At 38.4% G+C, this 26,586-nt stretch overlaps 2 protein-coding genes across 2 annotated transcripts; both read left to right on the forward strand.

The window, feature by feature from the left end:
• Positions 1-17,613: 17,613 nt before the first annotated feature.
• LOC130745184 (NAC domain-containing protein 83-like) lies at positions 17,614-19,483 on the forward strand. The gene is made up of 5 exons (XM_057597334.1): positions 17,614-17,800; positions 17,945-18,204; positions 18,378-18,519; positions 19,210-19,295; positions 19,439-19,483. The coding sequence occupies exons 1-5, from the start codon at positions 17,614-17,616 to the stop codon at positions 19,481-19,483; spliced, it is 720 nt and encodes a 239-aa protein (XP_057453317.1).
• Positions 19,484-20,848: 1,365 nt separating this feature from the next.
• Positions 20,849-22,024, forward strand: LOC130732024 (NAC domain-containing protein 83-like). Its single transcript, XM_057584157.1, has 3 exons — positions 20,849-21,152; positions 21,297-21,556; positions 21,731-22,024. Exons 1-3 carry the CDS (start codon positions 20,951-20,953, stop codon positions 21,899-21,901), a joined length of 633 nt encoding a protein of 210 aa, XP_057440140.1. The 5' UTR covers positions 20,849-20,950; the 3' UTR covers positions 21,902-22,024.
• The last annotated feature ends 4,562 nt before the right edge of the window (positions 22,025-26,586 follow it).

Consider the following 26,586-nt stretch of genomic DNA (forward strand, 5'->3'; position numbering starts at 1 on the left):
CTAGGGTTGTATATTTCACAATGAATGTAAACAGCAATAAATCACAGTTAACATGCCTCAAGTAGAATTAACAAGTATCAAACACACTCAACAACTAAGTCAGTATGCATGTTGCATGAAATGATATGCAGGTTAACCCAGTCAACCAATATGCAATCCGGAACGGATGGACATCAAACGGATCAATCCTAGCACCAGCAACGGTGGGACCATTCTGCCCGCGTGCCTCTTACACCAAACATAGGTATGGACATCAAACGAGTCAATCCTAGCACCAGCAACGGTGGGACCATTCTGCTCGCGTGCCTCTGGGATGGACATCAACCGGATCAATCCTAGCACCAGCAACGGTGGGACCATTCTGCCCGCGCGTCTCTTACACCAAACCAAGGTAGCCAGATCAGCCATAACCCGTAGGTCTGCCATTTCGGTCTGCTACTAAGAGTCACCTAGCAGTGCTCTTAAGCGGAAATCCTGGTCTTATAACCAATTTTGGAATCCGCCGTGGTCCGGTATCTCGCCGTGTTTAAACCACTTAATGAGTGCATGCAATGCAGTGATTAGCCAAACAACGTCTCCGACCTCACTCGACACGTCGCCACGTGTTCTAGCTAGATTAATGTCTCTAAAAGCTTACCCTAAGGTAAAGTCGATTCTGCGACAAAAGACACTTCTTCACATCAACAGGGTACTCATGATGATTTCCAAATCATCCGACTCATCTCAATCCGATGGTCACAACTGCTCAACGAGCACAGAGTATCACACTCTCGGAAACTAACGGTTTCCCGGACTTATCCCCAGGATAGCCCAACAACACATAGCTGCTCCAACAGCACAAGAGTATCCCGCATTCACAAGGTCTCACGCCTCAGTGAAGCTTCATGCTGTTCACGAGGTCTCACGCCTCAGTGAAGATCCATGCTTTCCACAAGGTCTCACGCCTCAGTGGAGTATCACGCATTCACAAGGTCTCACGCCTCAGTGAAGCTTCTCGGCTCATCCCTTGGATGGCTAAACAAACTGCTCAACGAGCGAAGGAGTATCAACATACTCAGAACTTACCAATCTCCTCAACACTTGGATCCGACGACACTTCTCGTTTTCCAAAACTAAGATTTGCATCCAAAGCTTCCTTTCGAGTTTATTATCCTTATTTGAAGATTTAGAGGTTGTTTAATGTCTTATGAGTTTTCTTTTCAAAATAATATCCTTTTAGTCTTATCGCAAATCCTATCAGTTCTCGGGATCTCCTAATCCCCAAATGACTCCAGAGAATGTCTCGATCCATAAACATCATAACAAGGCCCGAATCTCATTCGTCCTATCAAACTTTCTCAAAACTCTCAAAATAAAATCGGCATGACCTGCCCGCTATTCTCACTATTCAGAATCTCAGATCTCATTGCATAAGTATAAATAACTCAGCACAATCAATCAACATGTCATATATCAACATATTAAGCAATAACCACATAGCACTTAGCATATAAGGCATGCATCACACATCCTAAATTACCCAATTAGCACTTAGCATGTAATTCACTCATCAAAACATTCAGTAGATGCATCATCTACATTGTCAGCCGAAGCCTCAGAAAACATTTTTCAATCACACACAATCCAGTGCATAAACAGTAAACAATGTCGAAAACATCGACCCTAATCATTAACTAGAGATTCAGTGAGAAGCCCTCACCTGTAGATTCTCCAGGGTTATCTCCTAAAGCTCCTTCACAATCAAAGCCTTGCTCAGCTGGAAATTCCTCAAAATCACCTTTAGAGCAAAACCACAGAAATACTATCAGAATCTATCGGAAACTAAGCTATCAATACATCACTAAGGTTACAAGAAGTAGTACATACTCCGAGGTACGATAATCTAGCGCGAAAGGACAAGTTTTCGAAAAAGGAATTTTCCTCCTCTTCCCCTATAGGGCTCGGCCACTTATCACAATTAGGAGACTCGATTTTTCTTCGATCAAACTTGGTTCCTATGCTATCATTAGCCGTAACTAAGGGTATTCTGAACTCGGAAAAGTTATCGGATCAAAAACTGTCGCAGGGGTATTTTGGTCATGATTTTTAACTTAGAATTTCAAAACTGAAATCCCAAAAACCAAATTTGACAGGGACGTTACTAACGACGTTTATGACCACTAATCCTACTAGCACTAAGCTAAGGCGATAGTTTTCAGCCTAAAGGTTGAAGCTTTACTCCAAAAACTCCAAAAATGGGTATTTTAGGCTAAAATTGATTCCGGCGGAATTCCGGCGACATAACGGAAAATCTAATCCGGCAGAAGTGATCTTGGGCATATAAGGAAGAGGTTTAGAATCAGAAATGAAAGATTCAGGATAGTTTTGCAAAAACCCATAAACTATCAGCTCAGAAAAGCCTACAGAAAAGCTATGGAAAAAGCGATCAGAGGTAAGGATTAGCGACTATACCTCGAAACCTTGAAGTAGCAACTAACGGATCAACGATCAAGCAAGAGATGAACAAAATTCTTCTTCCTTCTTCCTTGTTCTTGGCCGCGGGTTTGAGGAGAGAAAATGGAGGAAAATTTGCGTTTTTCTTCCTTTCTTGGCTATATATAGAAGATGGAAATTCGCGGGAAAATGAAAGTTTCGCGAATCTGATTTTTCCGGCGTCATTCTCCGTGAATTAATAGATATGTTTTGGCAAAAGAATTCCAAAGCTATAAAGAGGTCCCCTTGTATTTTTGGCAATTAATGCATAGTCGGTGTAAAACTATTTTACCCGATAAGTTGCTTTTTGCATTGAATGTCGGAATAGAAAACTTCCTTCTGAAGAAAGATTGAAATCATCAAGAGAAATGGGTGTACGCGTGTAGAATATTCATTTGAAGCTCTGAATAGAAAAAGTCTTCATTGTCGAGAAATTCTAGGGTTTTGAAATACCAGGGTTTCAGTTTCGGCAAACTTCCGATGATTGGAATCGGACGTTCGTAGATCCTAGAGTTTCGCCTCGAAACGATTGTAATATATGGAAAAAGAGAAGTTCTAACATTTCTCTGAAGATTTTTGGAATTAACTTCCATCGTGCCTAAAAGTGAAAATTAGCTATATACTAGGGTTTCTGACCTAGGTTTAAGCGTAAAACGATCGTGCTATAACTCTTATCGATCATGATGCAAACCTTAGACTTTTCCTGAACTTTCTCCTTCATAAATTTATTTCATTAAATAAACTTTTGTTCAGGTTTCCCTTCACATTACATCAACCCTAATCGTGAATAAGAAATTTATACACTTAGTATAAGCTTAAAAACTTGGGCCTTACACTATCCCTCGAAACAACTGCTTGATTGGAAAAAGGAACACCTTGATTTTCTGGGAGGTGCAAGGAGCTTTTTCTAGAGGACCAAATGGGTGATGCATGAGTTCCGCCTTGCGTTAGTAGCTAACCCATCTAAGGTAAAGAAAGAATTGAACAATGACCCTTTTAAATTTTGAATAGGATAAGAGTAATGCCTTTTGAACCCTCATGATAGTAGCTTGTTGGTACTAGAATCATTGTCAAAGTTGTTTCTTCTTGTTTCATTCATCACCAATATTATCTGACCAACGAACATTGTAACTCAAACGCAGATGTCGAACTGGGCTGTGTATCGTATATATATGAACAAAGAAGGAAAAACAGTGAAGAATGCAAGAGGTTCGAATGGGAAGAGTTCCAACATTGGCGAATATGCTACGAGTGACGAGGTCATTGATTTCAATGAGGAAAGTGGTAAAAGAGGAGCAAGTTTGAGCATGTAGGAGGGGACTCTCCCTGGCATGAAACCTAAATTCTAGACCATGATTCAATAGCCTAAGCTCTCCCACGCCTTCGGGATACAAGCACGAATATGATTTACAAGGCCACCATACGGGTGAAGCAGATCATAGCCATTATGTTAAATCTTTTAAATATTTAATAATTGTGACTCTTATTACATTTTATCAGATATTGGGTTTCGTTTTATAGTTAAATGTTAAATCTTATTAAACATTAATTTAATGTAATAAGAGAATTGACACCTATATTTAAAAACTATGTTTTATAGTTAACTTTTAAATATTATTAAATATTATTTTAATATATTAGATAATTTTTTTAAACGTAATAATATAATAGAGTATTGACATCTATACTTTTTTATTATTTAATTGAACCTATATTTAAATACATATTTATATATAATTCTGGCCCGTATTACGTTTTATTAGATATTAAATTATATTTTACATTCAACTTTAAATTCTTATCAAATATTAATTTATATTATTAGAGAATTGACATCTATATTTAAAAGTTAATAAAAAATATAGTTCATGTACATCTATAGTTTTATATGTTATTAATTAATTTATAATTTATTATTTTAAATATTAGAATATAATGAATATAAATGAAATTAATTAAATTTATTTTAATATTTGATAATTTTAGTTTCTTTTAATATTTAATAGAAATTATTTATTAAATAACATAATTAACCTTCTGAAAATGATCCAATAGAAATTAATTATTTATTAAACATTATTATTTACTATAAATAATTATAAATATAGTCAATAATTTATAATTTACTAAATATTATCAATTAGAAATGAATAATGATCAATTGAGAGTAAATGATGAATTATAAAAGGTCAATAATTTATTCAAATGATACTTTATTTCTAATTGATCATTTTTTAAAGGTCAATTTTTTTTTTAGGATAGATAAGTTTTATTAGAGAAAAAAAGGTTCTTGAGTTTCTCAAGTAAACTAAACAACAAAAGGAAAGTACATCACATAAAACGGAAACAGTAGATGACAAATGAGAAGCTAGTCCTAGATACCAATTTGGAGAGAAACCCAATTGATTTGATCCTAAGAAACAGGAAACTGGAGACAAGAGACAAGAGCAATCTAAAAGGTCAGTTATTTACTATGAATAATTTATTTCTATTATTTGTGCTTTTAATTATATTTACTATTAAACTATTTATCATTTAAGAAAGGTTTAATTATGTTCTTCATCTATATTTATTAAATTAGAATATTTAAAAATGATTTACTATAAAAATTATTATTTAGAAATGATATTATATTTATTAAAATTTAATAAATAAAATTTATTACTTAATATATTTTTGAAATATTACATTTTAAAAATCATTTAAGGAAACATAATTGAACTTTCTTATTATTATCAAATAAAAAACACCTTTTATATTTTAAGAATATCAATTAAACACATAGCCTTAATGCAAAACGGTATGTTCCCTTCCATATGAGAGACAAATTTTTTTTGAAAGCCATGTGAGAGATGCTAAAGTGTGTGTATATATATCGGAATCTCAAACACACTCTCTAACTATAAGCATCGGTGATAGTGCATGTCTTGTAGCTAAAAATTGACGTCCTTATCACACGAGTTTACTATAGTGGTCCATCGAAAGAGTTTCAAAAAACTCATTCTACACTTGTGAGTTGTGATGACATCGTTGTAAGATCAAGTTTTGATCTAGTAGTACAACTCTATGTTTTGATGATTACAAGTTAACCTTTTGATATGAACAATTGTGGTACTCTAACGTGTTTTTCTGAGTGTGCTATTTACAGGCTCTGACCTCAACTCAATCTCACACAAATCAGAAGCACTGTGTATAAAGGGTAACCCAAGCAACGCTTTCGCATTCACCATGTTCAGTATGAACAGTGGAAAAGCTTCAGAAGTTCTGAAGCTATACAAACTCTGATGTGGACTCAGTCGCTAGAAGCTCTGAAGATCCAGAAGTTCTGATAACCAAGAAACACTGAAGGTTCAGATGTTCTGATGGTGTAGAAGACTCTGAAGATCTAGAAGCTGAATAGTGGAAACTCTGAAGTCCAGAAGCAAGAAACTCTGAAGGCCATGTTCTTCCCTCTGAGTTCAGAATCAGAAGATACATTGGTCAGAGGATCTGTGCTTTCCCTCTGACTCTGATCAACCGGCTTCACAAGTTCCAATATGAAGTATTCCTCTGATCAGAAGTCTCCTAGGTTAAAAGGTCAAGTCGCTATCCAAGTACAAAAGCAATTGTACCTTCCTGACGACCTACCTAACGTTCTCAGCCACAGCAGAAGCTGGATTTTCCAGAACTGCCCTCCAACGGTAGCATTTCCCATGCAACGCTCAACCCTAATCCTTGGAGTATATATAGAGGCTGAAGATTGAAAGAAGCGGCTAAGAAACTAAGAAGAAAGAAATACACACGCGCAAGACATATTCAAATTATTCTAAGCTTTCTTTCATCTGAAATTCATTGAGTTTACTATTAGCTTTTTAGAAGCAAATCTCTTGTAAACATTTCTTTGATAAACAGTTTGTTTAGTTCCTTTAGGAGATCAAGGTTGATCGGATCCTAGAGAAGACTAAGAGAGTGAATCTTAGTGTGAGCTAAGTCAGTGTAATTGTTAGTCACTTGTAGGTTTCAAGTGCAGTTGTAACTCTTACCTGATTAGTGGATTGCCTTCATTCTAAGAAGGAAGAAATCACCTTAACGGGTGGACTGGAGTAGCTTGAGTGATTTATCAAGTGAACCAGGATAAAATCCTTGTGTGCTTTTCTATCTCTTATCTTTAGCACTTAAGTTCTCGAAAGATTTGTCAAAATCTTTAAGGTGGTAGTTTTGTACTGAAAACGTTATTCAAACCCCCCCTTTCTACCGTTTTTCATACCTTCAATTGGTATCAGAGGGCAAGTTCTGATTACCACACCTAACAGTGTTCAGTGATCCGGGCCGGTGTGAAAAACAATGGCTGCCACCACCAGTGAAACTCAAAGAGATGGTTACAATGCAAAGCCTCCTATGTTCGACGGTCAAAGGTTCGAATATTGGAAAGATAGACTGGAAAGTTTCTTTCTGGGTTTCGATGCAGATCTCTGGGATATTATTGTGGATGGCTATGAGCGTCCAGTTGATGCAGATGGCAAGAAGATCCCAAGGTCAGAGATGACTGCAGATCAAAAGAAGCTGTACTCACAACATCACAAAGCAAGAGCAATTCTTCTAAGTGCTATTTCCTATGAGGAGTACCAGAAGATTACAGATCGTGAGTTTGCTAAAGGCATTTTTGAATCTCTGAAGATGTCTCATGAAGGAAACAAGAAAGTCAAAGAATCAAAGGCATTGTCTTTGATCCAAAAGTATGAATCCTTCATCATGGAGCCAAATGAGTCCATTGAAGAAATGTTCTCCAGATTTCAATTGCTTGTAGCTGGCATACGACCTCTCAACAAGAGCTACACAACAAAAGATCATGTCATAAGGGTCATCAGGTGTCTTCCCGAAAGTTGGATGCCTTTGGTGACTTCAATAGAGCTCACGAGAGACGTTGAGAATATGAGTTTAGAAGAACTCATCAGCATTTTGAAATGCCATGAGCTGAAGCGCTCAGAGATGCAAGATCTGAGGAAAAAGTCCATAGCCTTGAAATCCAAATCTGAAAAGGCTAAGGTTGAGAAGTCAAAGGCTCTTCAAGCTGAAGAAGAAGAATCTGAAGAAGCATCAGAAGATTCTGATGAAGATGAGCTGACTCTGATCTCCAAGAGACTCAACCGCATCTGGAAGCACAGGCAGAGCAAGTTCAAAGGCTCTGGAAAGGCAAAAGGAAAGTATGAGTCCTCAGGCCAGAAGAAGTCCTCAATCAAGGAAGTCACATGTTTTGAGTGCAAAGAATCTGGGCACTACAAAAGTGATTGTCCAAAGTTGAAGAAAGACAAGAAGCCAAAGAAGCACTTCAAGACGAAGAAGAGTCTGATGGTGACATTTGATGAATCAGAGTCAGAGGATGTTGACTCTGATGGTGAAGTCCAAGGACTCATGGCAATTGTCAAAGACAAGGAAGCAGAGTCAAAGGAAGCTGTTGACTCTGACTCAGAATCAGAAGGAGATCCTAACTCAGACGATGAAAATGAGGTATTTGCTTCTTTCTCTACCTCTGAACTGAAACATGCTTTGTCTGATATCATGGATAAGTATAACTCTTTATTGTCTAAGCATAAAAAGTTGAAAAAGAACTTATCTGCTGTCTCCAAGACTCCTTCTGAACATGAGAAAATTATTTCTGATTTGAAAAATGAAAATCATGCTTTGGTAAATTCTAACTCTGTGCTTAAGAACCAGATTGCTAAGTTAGAAGAAATTGTTGCCTGTGATGCCTCTGATTGTAGGAATGAATCTAAGTATGAAAAGTCTTTTCAAAGATTCCTAGCTAAAAGCGTGGATAGAAGCTTAATGGCTTCAATGATCTATGGCGTAAGCAGAAATGGAATGCATGGCATTGGCTATTCTAAACCAATTAGAAATGAGCCCTCTGTGTCTAAAGCTAAATCTTTATATGAATGCTTTGTTCCCTCTGGTACCATATTGCCTGATCCTGTACCTGCTAAAGTTGCTAAAAACCCTCTTAAAAAGGGATCTTTCTCTATGACTAAATATCATGCAAACATTCCTTTAAAATATTATGTTGAGACACCCAAGGTGATCAGAACCTCTGGGGTAACTAACAAAAGAGGACCCAGAAAGTGGGTACCTAAGGACAAGATTATCTATGTTGCAGATATCCTTAATAGCTCCACTGAAACACCAATCATGGTATCTGGACAGTGGATGCTCGCGTCACATGACGGGAGAAAAGCGTATGTTCCGAGAGCTGAAACTTAAGCCTGGAGGCGAAGTTGGCTTCGGAGGAAATGAAAAGGGTAAAATTGTTGGTACTGGTACTATTTGTGTAGATAGTAGTCCATGCATTGATAATGTTTTATTAGTAGACGGCTTAACACATAACTTATTGTCTATAAGTCAATAAGCTGACAAGGGTTATGATGTTATATTCAATCAAAAGTCCTGTCGGGCTGTAAGTCAGATCGATGGCTCTGTTCTGTTTAACAGCAAGAGGAAGAACAACATTTATAAGATCATATTATCTGAGTTGGAGGCTCAGAATGTGAAGTGCCTTCTGTCTGTTAATGAAGAGCAGTGGGTATGGCATAGACGGTTAGGGCATGCCAGTATGAGAAAGATTTCTCAGCTGAGCCAGCTAAACCTTGTCAGGGGCTTACCCAATCTGAAGTTCGCTTCAGACGCTCTTTGTGAAGCATGTCAGAAAGGCAAATTCACAAAAGTCCCTTTCAAGGCAAAGAATGTTGTCTCAACCTCAAGGCCGTTGGAACTTCTGCATATCGACCTTTTTGGACCAGTGAAAACTGAGTCTATAGGTGGCAAGAGATATGGGATGGTTATCGTTGATGACTATAGCCGCTGGACATGGGTAAAATTTCTAACCCGCAAGGATGAGTCTCATGCTGTGTTCTCTACCTTCATTGCTCAAGTGCAAAACGAGAAGGCTTGTAGGATTGTGCGTGTCAGAAGTGACCATGGTGGAGAGTTTGAGAATGACAAGTTTGAGAGTCTGTTTGATTCCTATGGAATTGCACATGATTTCTCTTGTCCCAGAACTCCTCAACAAAATGGTGTTGTTGAGAGGAAGAACAGAACTCTTCAGGAGATGGCTAGAACCATGCTCCAAGAAACTGGCATGGCTAAGCACTTTTGGGCAGAGGCAGTAAATACAGCATGTTACATTCAGAACAGAATCTCTGTGAGACCAATTCTGAATAAGACTCCTTATGAATTGTGGAAGAACATAAAACCCAACATTTCTTATTTTCATCCTTTTGGCTGTGTTTGTTATGTTCTCAATACTAAGGATAGATTGCATAAATTTGATGCTAAGTCTTCTAAGTGTCTATTACTTGGTTATTCTGATAGATCTAAAGGTTTTAGATTTTATAATACTGATGCTAAGACTATTGAAGAATCTATTCATGTTAGATTTGATGATAAGCTTGACTCTGACCAGTCAAAGCTAGTTGAAAAGTTTGCAGATTTAAGCATTAATGTTTCTGACAAAGGCAAAGCTCCAGAGGAAGTTGAGCCAGAGGAAGATGAACCAGAGGAAGAAGCTGGTCCCTCTAACTCACAAACTCTGAAGAAGAGCAGAATCACTGCAGCTCACCCTAAGGAATTGATTCTGGGCAACAAAGATGAACCAGTCAGAACCAGATCTGCCTTCAGACCCTCTGAAGAGACCTTGCTGAGTCTGAAAGGATTGGTGTCCTTAATTGAACCCAAGTCCATAGATGAAGCTCTTCAGGACAAGGAGTGGATTCTGGCCATGGAAGAAGAATTGAATCAATTTTCCAAGAACGATGTTTGGAGCTTAGTGAAGAAGCCTGAGAGTGTCCATGTTATTGGAACGAAATGGGTATTCAGAAACAAGCTGAATGAGAAAGGAGATGTAGTCAGAAATAAGGCAAGGCTAGTTGCTCAAGGCTACAGCCAGCAGGAAGGAATAGACTACACTGAAACATTTGCTCCGGTAGCAAGACTGGAGGCAATCAGACTGTTGATCTCCTTCTCAGTAAATCACAACATAGTTCTACATCAGATGGACGTAAAGAGTGCCTTCCTAAATGGTTATATCTCAGAGGAAGTCTATGTTCATCAACCCCCAGGTTTTGAAGATGAAAAGAAACCAGACCATGTGTTCAAATTGAAGAAATCACTCTAAGGTCTGAAGCAAGCTCCCAGAGCATGGTATGAGAGACTTAGCTCATTCCTTCTGGAGAATGAGTTTGTAAGGGGTAAAGTAGATACAACTCTTTTTTGCAAGACTTATAAAGATGATATCTTAATTGTGCAAATTTATGTTGATGATATTATATTTGGTTCTGCTAATCAATCTCTATGCAAAGAATTTTCTGAGATGATGCAGGCTGAATTTGAGATGAGTATGATGGGAGAATTAAAGTACTTTCTGGGAATACAAGTTGATCAAACACCAGAAGGAACATATATCTATCAGAGCAAGTACACTAAAGAACTTCTGAAGAAGTTCAATATGCTGGAATCTACAGTGGCCAAGACTCCAATGCATCCTACATGCATTTTGGAGAAAGAAGATAAAAGTGGTAAAGTATGTCAGAAGCTCTATCGTGGAATGATAGGTTCACTTCTATACTTAACTGCATCTAGGCCAGACATATTATTTAGTGTTCACTTATGTGCTCGTTTCCAATCAGATCCAAGGGAAACCCACTTAACTGCTGTTAAGAGGATCCTAAGGTATCTGAAAGGCACCACTAACCTTGGCTTGATGTATAAGAAAACATCAGAGTATAAGCTTTCAGGTTATTGTGATGCTGATTATGCTGGAGATAGAACAGAGAGAAAAAGTACTTCTGGAAATTGTCAATTTCTGGGAAGCAATCTAGTCTCATGGGCAAGCAAGAGGCAATCAACCATTGCACTATCAACTGCAGAGGCAGAATATATCTCAGCAGCAATATGCAGCACTCAGATGCTCTGGATGAAACATCAGCTGGAGGATTATCAGATCCTTGAGAGCAATATCCCAATTTACTGTGATAACACTGCTGCAATCTCGTTGAGCAAGAATCCTATCTTGCATTCAAGGGCAAAGCACATTGAGGTAAAGTATCACTTCATTAGAGATTATGTGCAGAAGGGCGTACTTCTTCTGAAGTTTGTTGATACTGACCATCAATGGGCAGATATCTTTACAAAGCCCTTAGCTGAAGATAGATTTAATTTTATTCTGAAAAATCTAAACATGGACTTTTGTCCAGAGTGAAGATGGATCAGAACCTCTGACTATGATACTTCTTGATCAGAAGATGTCTAGTCCAGAAGGTAACTCAATCTGAGTGTGTGTGCCCACTGGTACTGACTCAGAAGCTGAGACAACAACACGTGTGTCAGAATTTCTGATGCATAATTCCTTGTGCCCGTGTGACAGTCTGTTATGATTGCGTGTAGATATGCTTATCTCCTGTGTGTGATTGTGTATTTTACTATCTATCTTTAATTTTCAACCGTTGATCTTAAAGTGCTTTTTGAATCAACAACGGTTATTTGATAAAACCCACTATACACACACGTTCTCGTTCACTTCCGGTTTTCACTCTCGCACTCTCTGCTTTTCAAAACCGCCTCTTTCTTGAATTCTCTCTCGATCTCTCTTCATCCTTCAAACTTCATCTTCTACCTCAAACCTTCAACCTCTTCAAAATGGTGAGACAAACCAGAAGATCTGCTGCAGATGCACCTCAGTTCCCTCACATGGTAGTCGGTTTGGCAACGGGTCAAAGGGGCTCTGAGAACCCGGCACAAGAACAAGTTCAAGCTCAAGAGCAGATTGTTCCAATTGCAGAACGGGGCTGTGCCGTTCACTGCGTATTTGCTCCTGAGGAACTCCAAGTCCTAGCAGAATGGAGATTCGACCTCGACAACCTGGCTGCAAATGGGTTTGATCTTCGTCCTGAAGTCCAAGCTCAAGGTTGGGGAAATTACTTCAACCGACTTCGAGGACCGGTGTATGAGAAGTTGGTAAAGGAATTCTGGAAGCACGCAGACTGCGATGACACTCAGGTGGTCTCTCACATTCTTGGCAGGAAGATCATTATCACTGAGAAGTCATTCGTGAATCTGCTAGGAGCAGAAACTGCTTATGGGTATCGGTTCCAACAGACGGAATCCAAGCTGAAACCCAGCACCAAAGACAAAGTCAACAAGGCCCTGTACACCACCTTCAAACCGGGCAAGACGAGTTACAAGGTGATGGATCTTCATCCCAAACTCAGGATCTGGCACAAGATCCTGCTCAACTGCATAAACCAGAGACCGAAGGGCAGTTCTCCAGACTACATCAACTTCAACCAGAAGGCGATGTTGTTCTTCATCCAAGATCAGGAGAAGATCTGCCTTCCCTACTTCCTGTTCTCCTACTTGAAGGAATGCATCAGGAAGTCTCGCACCACCGCCTCCATCAAGTCTGCAATCAAATATATCCCTTTTGGGAGGCTGCTCTCAGACTTTCTCATTGAAAGCAACTTGGTGCAAGATTTGATCAATGCTGGTTGCACAGAGGATTTGAGCACAATTGTCAGTGATGTCTTCACTGCAAACTCCTTGAAGAAGATGGGCTTAATCCAGAAGAAGATTGCTCCTGCTTCTGAAGACACATCTTTTGAGATCAGAGGAAGAAGGATGCCTCTGAATGACTACCCACTGTGGACTCAAGCAGACAATCCTGAAGCCATCAGATGCTATGTTGAAGACCTCAGGGCTCAAGGATTCGAGATTGATCTTGATGATTTCTTCAGCAGACTGCCGCCAGCTCCAGAGTTTCCTTCTCCTCCCAAGAAGAAAGCTCAGAGGAAGATGGTTCTGGAAGAATCCTCTGAAGAATCTGATGTCCCTCTGGTCAAGAAGACAAAGAGAAAGCCTGATGAAGGTGATGATAGTGATAGTGAGGATGGTCCTCCAAAGAAGAAGCAGAAGAAGGTCAGAATCGTGGTGAAGCCTACTCGGGTGGAACCAGCTGCTGCAGTGGTCAGAAGGACTGAACCTCCTGCCAGAGTGACTCGATCATCAGCACATTCAAGTAAGCCTGCACTTGCTTCTGATGATGATTTGAATTTATTTGATGCACTTCCTATTTCTGCCTTGCTTCAACACTCCTCAAATCCCCTCACTCCTATTCCTGAATCCCAGCCAGCCGCACAAACCACCTCTCCACCACATTCCCCAAGATCCTCTTTCTTTCAACCTTCTCCTACTGAAGCACCACTCTGGAATTTGCTTCAGAACCCAACCTCTAGGTCAGAAGATCCAACCTCTCTCCTTACCATTCCATACGACCCATTATCTTCTGAACCAATCGTCCAAGACCAACCTGAGCCCAACCAAACAGAACCACAACCCAGAACGTCTGATCACTCTGCTCCCAGAGCATCAGCACGTCCTGCTGCCAGAACCACGGATACAGACTCTTCAACAGCCTTCACACCTGTATCCTTCCCAATCAATGTTATTGACTCTCCTCCCTCCAATACCTCTGAATCAATTAGAAAATTCATGGAGGTTAGAAAAGAAAAGGTATCTGCCTTGGAAGAGTATTACCTTACCTGTCCAAGCCCTAGGAGATATCCTGGCCCTAGACCTGAACGTCTAGTTGACCCAGATGAACCTATCTTGGCTAATCCTATCCAAGAGGCAGACCCCTTAGTTCAACAAGCTCACCCTGTCCCTGACCAACATGAGCCCATTCAACCAGACCCTAAACCTGCACAATCAGTGTCTAACCAATCCTCGGTTAGATCACCTCACCCTCTGGTTGAAACTTCAGACCCTCACCTTGGAACCTCTGAACCCAATGCTCCCATGATTAACATTGGTTCTCCACAAGGTGCCTCTGAAGCTCATAGCAGCAATCACCCAGCCTCTCCTGAACCCAACCTCTCCATAATTCCCTATACTCACCTTCAACCCACATCTCTCTCTGAGTGCATCAATATTTTCTATCATGAAGCCTCTTTGAGGCTCCGCAATGTGCACGGTCAGACTGATCTTAGTGAGAATGTTGAAAATGTGGCTGATGAGTGGAACAATCTGAGCACTTGGCTAGTGGCTCAAGTTCCGATTATGATGCAGCTCCTGCATGCAGAGGGCAGTCAGAGTATTGAGGCTGCACAGCAAAGGTTTGCTAGAAGGGTGGCTCTTCATGAACTAGAACAGAGAAATAAGCTTCTTGAAGCTATTGAAGAAGCCAAGAGAAAGAAAGAACAGGCAGAAGAAGCTGCACGTCAAGCAGCAGCTCAAGCTGAACAAGCCAGACTTGAGGCAGAGCGACTTGAAGCTGAGGCTGAGGCAGAGCGACTTGCACCAGTTGTGTTTACTCCTGCTGCTTCTGATTCCATTCCAGACCCTCAAGCTGCTCAGAATGTTCCTTCCAGCTCTACTCAGACAAGCTCATCCAGACTCGACATCATGGAACAACGTCTTGACACTCATGAATCCATGCTGATTGAGATGAAGCAAATGATGATGGAACTTCTGCGACGCACTGACAAACCTTAGTTTAGGATCTCTTCTTTCTCCTTCTTTTTATTTAACGTTATTTTATTCAAACTCTGTTTCTTTTTATTTACTTATTCTATTCTATTCGTTTGTGATTATATATGAATATCCTTATATATATTTGTGTCACATATGTTTGCAAAAATCTCGTTTTATTCATAATCTTTTTGTGTTTACATCATACATCACTTCTCTAAAAAGTCTAGAATGGAGGATCTCTCCTCATTCTTCTACACTCCTGGCGCTGCTCTGACCTATCCTTCTCCAGACGATCCAGTACATGCTGGATGTTGCTGAGCCTGTTCTTTAGCTCATCCCTCTCCAGAATCTCTTCTGAAGTCTTGAGCTTCTCTTCCAAACACTCCTTCTCTTCCAGCAGCTTGAGTTCAAGCCGGCTGAGTTCTTGCACCTCCTCCACGAAGGCAAGAAATTCCTTCAGGTCTCTCTCCAACTCTGGACGCAGGTCCTCTTCCAGCAGTGTCCGTGTCAGCTCCGCGATGGTAGTTGCACCCTCTGGATGCCTAATGTTCAGGAACAAGTCCTCTTCAAAGGCCTTCTTCCTCAGCTCTTCTAGTGCTACGTTGTATGATGCCATTTTTTTTACTGAAAATTATTCGAGGTGTGAAGCTTACCTTTCTCTCCAACGCTTTTTATAGGCTTCACTTTCTCTCTAAAAGTTAATGCTCTTACAGTTTCTCGAGGTTAAGTTCTTGGTAACTGACCCTTCTATTTACTCACTTGACCGGTGGTAAACGTTCATCCCTTGCATTAACTCTTCTATTTATTTTCGCCTAACTCTGATTCTTACATCGTTTTCATTTTCTTTTAAACTTAGACCTTCTCTAAGGGGGAGTACCTTGTACTTCAAGCTAAGTTTTTCACACCTCAAGATTTTTGCTTATGACAAAAAGGGGGAGTAAACCCAGTTTTTGATTTGTAAGATGTGTTAGTGTGACTTATTTTTCTTTTGGAGATTTTAAGAGTTCCACCCTCATGACCATAGATGTGTCACTGGGCAAATACAAGGAATACATTTCACTTCTTCTGAAGTGATTCTAAGTTGACTCTGATACCCAAGACTCTGATACCTTGTCCATGACTCTGATCACTTATGCGCTCTGATTATTCGTTTTTCATCTATGTCATAAGCTTTTCACTCTGAACTCTTATATTTTTTAGCTCAGAATCTAGACTTTACTAACGTTTTCATCAAGTATTAGATTCAGGGGGAGCTAAGCTCAGAATCAAGCAGTGACTTGAATTCAGAATGAGCAAGATAAACTATTCACATCAGGATAAGTCTTATTCTATATCTCTAAACTCTGAGTGAATTCAGTTTAATGTTTAAGAATTGTTCATCAAAAATCTTAGTTTTGTCATCATCAAAAAGGGGGAGATTGTAAGATCAAGTTTTGATCTAGTAGTACAACTCTATGTTTTGATGATTACAAGTTAACCTTTTGATATGAACAATTGTGGTACTCTAACGTGTTTTTCTGAGTGTGCTATTTACAGGCTCTGACCTTAACTCAATCTCACACAAATCAGAAGCACTGTGTATAAAGGGTAACCCAAGCAACGCTTTCGTATTCACCATGTTCAGTATGAACAGTGGAAAAGCTTCGGAAGTTCTGCAGCTATACAAACTCTGATGTGGACTCAGTCGCTAGAAACTCTAAAGATCCAGAAGTTCTGATAACCAAGAAACACTGAAGGTTCAGATGTTCTGATGGTGTAGAAGACTCTGAAGATCCAGAAGCTGAATAGTGGAAACTCTGAAGTCCAGAAGCAAGAAACTCTGAAGGCCATGTTCTTCCCTCTGAGTTCAGAATCAGAAGATACAATGGTCAGAGGATCTGTGCTTTCCCTCTGACTCTGATCAACCGGCTTCACAAGTTCCAATATGAAGTATTCCTCTGATCAGAAGTCTCCTAGGTTAAAAGGTCAAGTCGCTATCCAAGTACAAAAGCAAGTGTACCTTCCTGACGACCTACCTAACGTTCTCAGCCACAGCAGAAGCTGGATTTTCCAGAACTGCCCTCCAACGGTAGCATTTCCCATGCAACGCTCAACCCTAATCCTTGGAGTATATATAGAGGCTGAAGATTGAAAGAAGCGGCTAAGAAACTAAGAAGAAAGAAATACACACGCGCAAGACATATTCAAATTATTCTAAGCTTTCTTTCATCTGAAATTCATTGAGTTTACTATTAGCTTTTTAGAAGCAAATCTCTTGTAAACATTTCTTTGATAAACAGTTTGTTTAGTTCCTTTAGGAGATCAAGGTTGATCGGATCCTAGAGAAGACTAAGAGAGTGAATCTTAGTGTGAGCTAAGTCAGTGTAATTGTTAGTCACTTGTAGGTTTCAAGTGCAGTTGTAACTCTTACCTGATTAGTGGATTGCCTTCATTCTAAGAAGGAAGAAATCACCTTAACGGGTGGACTGGAGTAGCTTGAGTGATTTATCAAGTGAACCAGGATAAAATCCTTGTGTGCTTTTCTATCTCTTATCTTTAGCACTTAAGTTCTCGAAAGATTTGTCAAAATCTTTAAGGTGGTAGTTTTGTACTGAAAACGTTATTCAAACCCCCCCTTTCTACCGTTTTTCATACCTTCAATCGTTTGAGATGGAGGGCCTCATAACTTATGATGAGGATGGGAGTGTTAGGTTGCTGCCCGGCTACCAGTTTGATCCTGATGATGAGGTTCTTGTGGATTTCTACTTGAAGAGGAGGGCATTTTCTCAACCTCTTCCTGTTCAAATAATCCCAGAATATGACGTGTTTCAGAGTGAGCCTTGGAGGCTACCTGGAGGTTGGTGAAACAACTTTTTAAAATTTTGTCTTTTATTCACTCTTCTAGATCCGTTTAATTTTTCATGGACCTTGTGTTGTTTCCAAGTAGTATTTGAACCACGATGGTGTATTGAATTTAATTTGGGTTTACCTATCTTCGTAGATGGGAAAAATTTTAATGAACGAAAATGCTTCTTCTACAATACCATGGGTCTTAACCTTGAAATCCTTGACATGAGATTCGCAGGGAGTGGTCGATGGAGGATTGTGGAGAAAGGAAATGATATTTCTATCCCTCGAAACAACTGCTTCATTGGAAAAAGGAACACCTTGATTTTCTGGGAGGTGCAAGGAGCTTTTTCTAGGAGGACCAAATGGGTGATGCATGAGTTCCGCCTTGCGTTAGTAGCTAACCCATCTAAGGTAAAGAAAGAATAGAACAATGACCCTTTTATATTTGAATAGGATAAGAGTAAAGCCTTTTGAACCCTCATGATAGTAGCTTGTTGGAACTAGAATCATTGTCAAAGTTGTTTCTTCTTGTTTCATTCATCACCAATATTATCTGACCAACGAACATTGTAACTCAAACGCAGATGTCGAACTGGGCTGTGTATCGTATATATATGAACAAAGAAGAAGAAACAGTGAAGAATGCAAGAGGTTCGAATGGGAAGAGTTCCAACATTGGCGAATATGCTACGAGTGACGAGGTCATTGATTTCAATGAGGAAAGTGGTAAAAGAGGAGCAAGTTTGAGCATGTAGGAGGGGACTCTCCCTGGCATGAAACCTAAATTCTAGACCATGATTCAATAGCCTAAGCCCTCCCACGCCTTCGCGATACAAGCACGAATATGATTTACAAGGCCACCATACGGGTGAAGCGGATCATAGCCATTATGTTAAATCTTTTAAATATTTAATAATTGTGATTCTTATTACATTTTATCAGATATCGGGTTTCGTTTTATAGTTAAATGTTAAATCTTATTAAACATTAATTTAATGTAATAAGAGAATTGACACCTATATTTAAAAACTATGTTTTATAGTTAACTTTTAAATATTATTAAATATTATTTTAATATATTAGATAATTTTTTTGAACGTAATAATAGAATAGAGTATTGACATCTATACTTTTTTATTATTTAATTGAACCTATATTTAAATACATATATATATAATTGTCCCGTATTACGTTTTATTAGATATTAAATTATATTTTACATTCAACTTTAAATTCTTATCAAATATTAATTTATATTATTAGAGAATTGACAGCTATATTTAAAAGTTAATAAAAAATATAGTTCATGTACATCTATAGTTTTATATGTTATTAATTAATTTATAATTTATTATTTTAAATATTAGAATATAATAAATATAAATGAAATTAATTAAATTTATTTTAATATTTTAGGGGTTCAGCATATCCTTAGAGAGGGGAATGAGGAGGCCGATTTTCTGGCAAAGAGTGGGAGAGATGGGAGGTTAGCACTCTGGCAGGTTAATGAAGCGACTGCAGCTGAATGATGACTGAGGAGATGCTTTGTCTGATGCAGAGGTTTTGAACATATTCTGAATTGTTGTTAGTATCGAGACTGTTTAAGCTATATTTGGGGCTATGTATATGCTGATTTTGGTGACAGTTTGCTGGTGTACGTGAAGATTTTGATGATGCCTTAAACATATAATATGGTTCACGTGTTGGTGATTCTTTTGGCATTGATGTGTCCTGCAGGATTGTCAATCTCTAGTGCTGGAAGATGTCTGGGACCAAGTTTGGTTTGCAAGTTTCTGATAGAAATTGAGTGGGCTGTACGGCATGTGACTAATGGTCCTTGTGTCTTATTTATGTATTTTCATGGATTATATGGACAAAGTTTTCAAGGGAGGGGTATTGTAATTCTTGGTGGGGGTTGGCTCTATAGGTGTGTTGTACTCTTTTTCCTTTCTTAGGTTTTTTCCCAATTGGGTTTTTCCTAGGAAAGGTTTTGATGAGGCACACACTCTAGTCTCTAAGAGCCTGGGGGTCTTCCATGTAAGGTGTTTTCACCATGTGCAGATTTTCATATGCTCTCTTTATTAATAAATTATCATTTTGCTGTCAAAAAAAAAAATTTAGTTTCTTTTAATATTTAATAGAAATTATTTATTAAATAACAAAATTAACCTTCTGAAAATGATCCAATAGAAATTAATTATTTATTAAACATTATTATTTACTATAAATAATTATAAATATAGTCAATAATTTATAATTTACTAAATATTATCAATTAGAAATGAATAATGATCAATTGAGAGTAAATGATGAATTATAAAAGGTCAGAAATTTATTCAAATGATACTTTATTTCTAATTGATCATTTTTTAAAGGTCAATTTTTTTTTTTAGGATAGATAAGTTTTATTAGAGAAAAAAAGGTTCTTGAGTTTCTCAAGTAAGCTAAACAACAAAAGGAAAGTACATCACATAAAACGGAAACAGTAGATGACAAATGAGAAGCTAGTCCTAGATACCAATTTGGAGAGAAACCCAATTGATTTGATTCTAAGAAACAGGAAACTGGAGACAAGAGACAAGAGCAATCTAAAAGGTCAATTATTTAATATGAATAATTTATTTCTATTATTTGTGATTTTAATTATATTTACTATTAAATTATTTATCATTTAAGAAAGGTTTAATTATGTTCTTCATCTATATTTATTAAATTAGAATATTTAAAAATGATTTACTATAAAAATTATTATTTAGAAATGATATTATATTTATTAAAATTTAATAAATAAACCTTATTATTTAATATATTTATGAAATATTACATTTTAAAAATCATTTAAGGAAACATAATTGAACTTTCTTATTATTATCAAATAAAAAACACCTTTTATATTTTAAGAATATCAATTAAACACATAGCCTTAATGCAAAACGGTATGTTCCCTTCCATATGAGAGACAAAAAATTTTTGAAAGCCATGTGAGAGATGCTAAAGTGTGTGTATATATATCGGAATCTCAAACACACTCTCTAACTATAAGCATCGGTGATAGTGCATGTCTTGTAGATAAAAATTGACGTCCTTATCACACGAGTTTACTATAGTGGTCCATCGAAAGAGTTTCAAAAAACTCATTCTACACTTGTGAGTTGTGATGACATCGTTTGAGATGGAGGGCCTCATAACTTATGATGAGGATGGGAGTGTTAGGTTGCTGCCCGGCTACCAGTTTGATCCTGATGGTGAGGTTCTTGTGGATTTCTACTTGAAGAGGAGGGCATTTTCTCAACCTCTTCCTGTTCAAATAATCCCAGAATATGACGTGTTTCAGAGTGAGCCTTGGAGGCTACCTGGAGGTTGGTGAAACAACTTTTTAAAATTTTGTCTTTTATTCACTCTTCTAGATCCGTTTAATTTTTCATGGACCTTGTGTTGTTTCCAAGTAGCATTTGAACCACGATGGTGTATTGAATTTAATTTGGGTTTACCTATCTTCGTAGATGGGAAAAATTTTAATGAACGAAAATGCTTCTTCTACAATACCATGGGTCGTGACCTTGAAAGCCTTGACATGAGATTCGCAGGGAGTGGTCGATGGAGGATTGTGGAGAAAGGAAATGATATTTCTATCCCTCGAAACAACTACTTGATTGGAAAAAGGAACACCTTGATTTTCTGGGAGGTGCAAGGAGCTTTTTCTAGGAGGACCAAATGTGTGATGCATGAGTTCCGCCTTGCGTTAGTAGCTAACCCATCTAAGGTAAAGAAAGAATAGAACAATGACCCTTTTAAATTTTGAATAGGATAAGAGTAAAGCCTTTTAAACCCTCATGATAGTAGCTTGTTGGAACTAGAATCATTGTCAAAGTTGTTTCTTCTTGTTTCATTCATCACCAATATTATCTGACCAACGAACATTGTAACTCAAACGCAGATGTCGAACTGGGCTGTGTATCGTATATATATGAACAAAGAAGAAGAAACAGTGAAGAATGCAAGAGGTTCGAATGGGAAGAGTTCCAACATTGGCGAATATGCTACGAGTGACGAGGTCATTGATTTCAATGAGGAAAGTGGTAAAAGAGGAGCAAGTTTGAGCATGTAGGAGGGGACTCTCTCTGGCATGAAACCTAAATTCTAGACCATGATTCAATAGCCTAAGCCCTCCCACGCCTTCGCGATACAAGCACGAATATGATTTACAAGGCCACCATACGGGTGAAACAGATCATAGCCATTATGTTAAATCTTTTAAATATTTAATAATTGTGATTCTTATTACATTTTATCAGATATTGGGTTTCGTTTTATAGTTAAATGTTAAATCTTATTAAACATTAATTTAATGTAATAAGAGAATTGACACCTATATTTAAAAACTATGTTTTATAGTTAACTTTTAAATATTATTAAATATTATTTTAATATAATAGATAATTTTTTTGAACGTAATAATATAATAGAGTATTGACATCTATACTTTTTTATTATTTAATTGAACCTATATTTAAATACATATATATATATATAATTGTGGCCCGTATTACGTTTTATTAGATATTAAATTATATTTTACATTCTGTAACACCCCGATTTCGGTGGCGTCACTTTAGTAACCAAAATAAACTTAATGCGGAAAAACGTGAATATTTTTTTTTTTATAATAATAACTAAGACAAGACGGAATTAAATAAAACCCAACAATAACAAAAATCAGAACTAATATACAATATATAAACAGCCTCCGCTGTAGTAGTAACCTCGTCACGAGTAAACCTCCAGTGACGGAAAGAAAAGTGTAACGCCCGAAGGCAATATATACAAACCAAAAGAAAAGGGTGAAGTGCCCGCAACACCATCCCTCAAAACTGAGAATCAGCTGACCCAATGGCCTGAAAATAAGACCTCCTAAGTCCAACCAACTCTCTGTGATTCCCGTAAGGAAACCACACAAAAAGCTATAGGCGGATCTACCCTGTCCCCTAAGTAACAAATGAAGCAAGACTGTCAGAGCTAAAACTCTACTCCTACACTAATCCTAACTCGAGGAGCTCATACCAACACTCAAAACTATGTGCTAGCATGATCGTCGTCTGAATCAGAATCCAGAACGACCAAGTCTACCAACCCTATCCGTCCTCCCCTCGCAACCGCAGTGCGCTCCGATGCTGGACTCACGGGCTTAGGGCCCGAACCCTGATCATCGATGATCGCAACGGTGGGTGCACTAGACCCTGCCGAAGGCACTCCCACTGGAATCTCCTCTGAGGGATCCTCCTCGTCTGAAGACAATGGTGGTGGTGGTGGTCCTCCAAGTCCTGGTCCACAATGAACGCCCGGTGGCAAGTTGAAGCTGATAGAGCATCGCCTCAACACTCCTGACCTCAGAAGTCCTCCGCTATCCACGTGATCCTCCATGATACGCCCCGAATACGTCGCTCGATGGCTCGCGGGGTCAACCACCCACGACCCGGGGTCGTCCTGATCGATCATCTCATACCTAATCCCCCCCGAAGTGTGGACCATGGTGAACCAATCCGCAATATTCATCTGACAAAAGGCGTTGTCCGCCAAAACACACACAGAAGACGCGAGGGTCAACTCTAAAGAACTATGTAGATAATAAACCCAATAGGTACAAGTAATAGATAGCCACTTAGGCTTATAGCTAGAGATGTCATTCCTAGGGTTGCATGTTCCACAATAACATAAACGCAATAATAGCAATTAGCATGTTCCAAATAGGTTTAATAATTACCAATCACACTCAACAACTAAATTAGTATGCATGTTGCATGATATGTATGCAGGTTAACCCAGTCAACCAATATGCAATCCGGAACGGATGGACATCAACGGATCAGCCCTTCACCAGCCACGGTGGTGCCATTTCGGCCCGCGTGCCTCTTACTCCAACAACAACGGTAGTCAGATCAGCCGTAACCCGTAGGTCTGCCATTTCGGTCTGCTACAAGAGACGTCTACAGACGCTCTATCACGGAAATCCGGGTCTTATGACCATTTTGGAATCCGACGAGGTCCAGAGTACGTCCTGTGTTAATACCCCATTAATGTTGCATGAATGCAGGATGATTAGTCAACCAACGTCTCCGATCTCACTCGACACGTCGCCACGTGTTCTAGGTAAATTAAAGTTTCTAAAAGCTTACCCTAAGGTAAAGTCGATTCTGCGACAAAAGACACACTTCACAACACACATCGCTGCTCCAACAGCACAAGAGTATCACATACTCGGGAACTAACGGTTCCCCGGACTTATCCCCAGGATAGCCCAACAACATCGCTGCTCCAACAGCACGACAACAAACGCTGCTCCAACAGCACAACAACAAACGCTGCTCCAACAGCACAACAACAACAGACTCAACACTTGGATCCGACGACACTTCTCGTTTTCCAAAACTATGATTTTCATCCAAAGCCTCCTTTCGAGATTATTACCCTTACTTAAAGATTTAGAGGTTGTTTAATGTCTTATGAATTTTCTTTTCAAAATAATATCCTTTTTAGTCTTATCGCAATTCCTATAAGTTCTTGGGATCTTCGAATCCCCAAATGACTCCAGAGAATGTCTCGATCCATAAACCCTATACAAGGCCCGAATCTCATTCGTCCTATCAAACTTTCTCAAAACTCTCAAAATAAAATCGGCATGACCTGCCCGCTATTCTCACCATTCAGAATCTCAGATCTCATTGCATAAGTATAAATAACCCAGCACAACCAATCAACATGTCATATATCAATATATTAAACAATAACCACATAGCACTTAGCATATAAGGCATGCACCACACATCCTAAATTACCCAATTAGCACTTAGCATGTCATTCACTCATCAAAAACATTCAGTAGATGCATCATCTACATTGTCAGCCGAAGCCTCAGAAAACATTTTCCAATCACACACAATTCCAGTGCATAAACAGTAAACAATGTCGAAACATCGACCCTAAGCATTAACTAGAGATTCAGTGAGAAGCCCTCACCTGAAAGTTCTCCAGAATGATCAACTAGTGCTTCCTCGCACTCAAAGTGTTGGTCCTCGGGGAAATCCTCAAAAGCACCTTTACAATAAAATCACAGAATACTATCAGAATCTATCGGAAACTAAGCTATCGATACTTACTAAGGTTACTCGAAGTAATCTATACTCTAAGGTACGATAATCTAGCGCGAAAAGACAAGTTTTCGGAAAAGGAAATTTCCTCCTCCTCCTCTAATAGGCTCGGCCACTTTTCACAATTAAGGGGCTCGATTTTTCTTCGATCAAACTTGGTTCCTATGCTTTCATAAGCCGTAACTAAGGGTATTCTGAACTCGGAAAAATTATCGGATCAAAAACTGTCGCAGGGGTATTTTGGTCATGATTTTTAACTTAGGATTTTCAAAACTGAAATCCCAAAAATAAAATTTTGCAGGGACGTCACCAACGACGTTTATGACAACTAATCCTACTAGCACTAAGCTAAGGCGATAGTTTTCAGCCTAAAGGTTGAAGCTTTACACCAAAAACTCCAAAAATGGGTATTTTAGGTTCAAATTGATTCCGGCGGAATTCCGGCGACATAACGGAAAATCTAATCCGGCAGAAGTGATCTTGGGCACATATAGAAGAGGTTTAGAATCAGAAATGAAAGATTCAGGATAGTTTTGCAAAAACCCATAAACTATCCGCTCAGAAAACTCTACAGAAAAGCTATGGAAAAAGCGATCAGAGGTAAGGATTAGCGACTATACCTCGAAGCCTTGAAGCAGCAACTGATTGATCGACAATCAAGCAAGGTTTGAACAAAAACTCTTCTTCCTTCTTCCTTGTTCTTGGCCGCGGGTTTGAAGAGAGAAAATGGAGGAGAATTTGAGTTTTTCTTCCTTTCTTTGCTATATATAAAGGTTGGAAATTCGCGGGAAAATGAAAGTTTCGCGAATCTGATTTTTCCGGCGTCATTCTCCGTGAATTAATAGATATGTTTTGGCGAAAGAATTCCAAAACTAAGATGAGGTCTCTTTGTATTTTTTTTGCTACTAAAGCATAGTCGGTATAAAACTATTTTACCCGATAAGTTGCTTTTTGCATCGAAAGTCGGAATAGAAAACTTCCTTCGGAAGAAAGATTGAAATCATTAAGAGAAATGGGTGTACGCGTGTAGAATATTCATTTGAAGCTCTGAATAGATAAAGTCCCCATAGTCGGGTGATTCTAGGGTTTTGAAATACCAAGGATTCGGTTTCGGCAAACTTCCGATGATTGGAATCGGACGTTCGTAGATCCTAGAGTTTCGCCTCGAAACGATTGTGATATATGGAAAAAAAGAGAAGTTCTAACATTTCTCTGAAGATTTTTGGAATTAACTGCCATCGTGCCTAAAAGTGAAAATTAGCTATATACTAGGGTTTCTGACCTAGGTTTAAGCGTGTAACGATCGTGCTATAACTTTTATCGATCATAATGCAATCCTTGAACTTTTCCTGAACTTTCTCCTTCATAAATATATTTCATTTAATAAACTTTCGTTCAGGTTTCCCTTCACATTACATCAACCCTAATCGTGAATAAGAAGTTTATTCACTTAGCATAAACTTAAAAACTCGGGCCTTACACATTCAACTTTAAATTCTTATCAAATATTAATTTATATTATTAGAGAATTGACATCTATATTTAAATGTTAATAAAAAATATAGTTCATGTACATCTATAGTTTTATATGTTATTAACAAATTTATAATTTATTATTTTAAATATTAGAATATAATAAATATAAATG

The sequence above is a fragment of the Lotus japonicus genome, chromosome 1 (genome assembly GCF_012489685.1).
Source record: "Lotus japonicus ecotype B-129 chromosome 1, LjGifu_v1.2".
NCBI lineage: Eukaryota > Viridiplantae > Streptophyta > Magnoliopsida > Fabales > Fabaceae > Lotus > Lotus japonicus.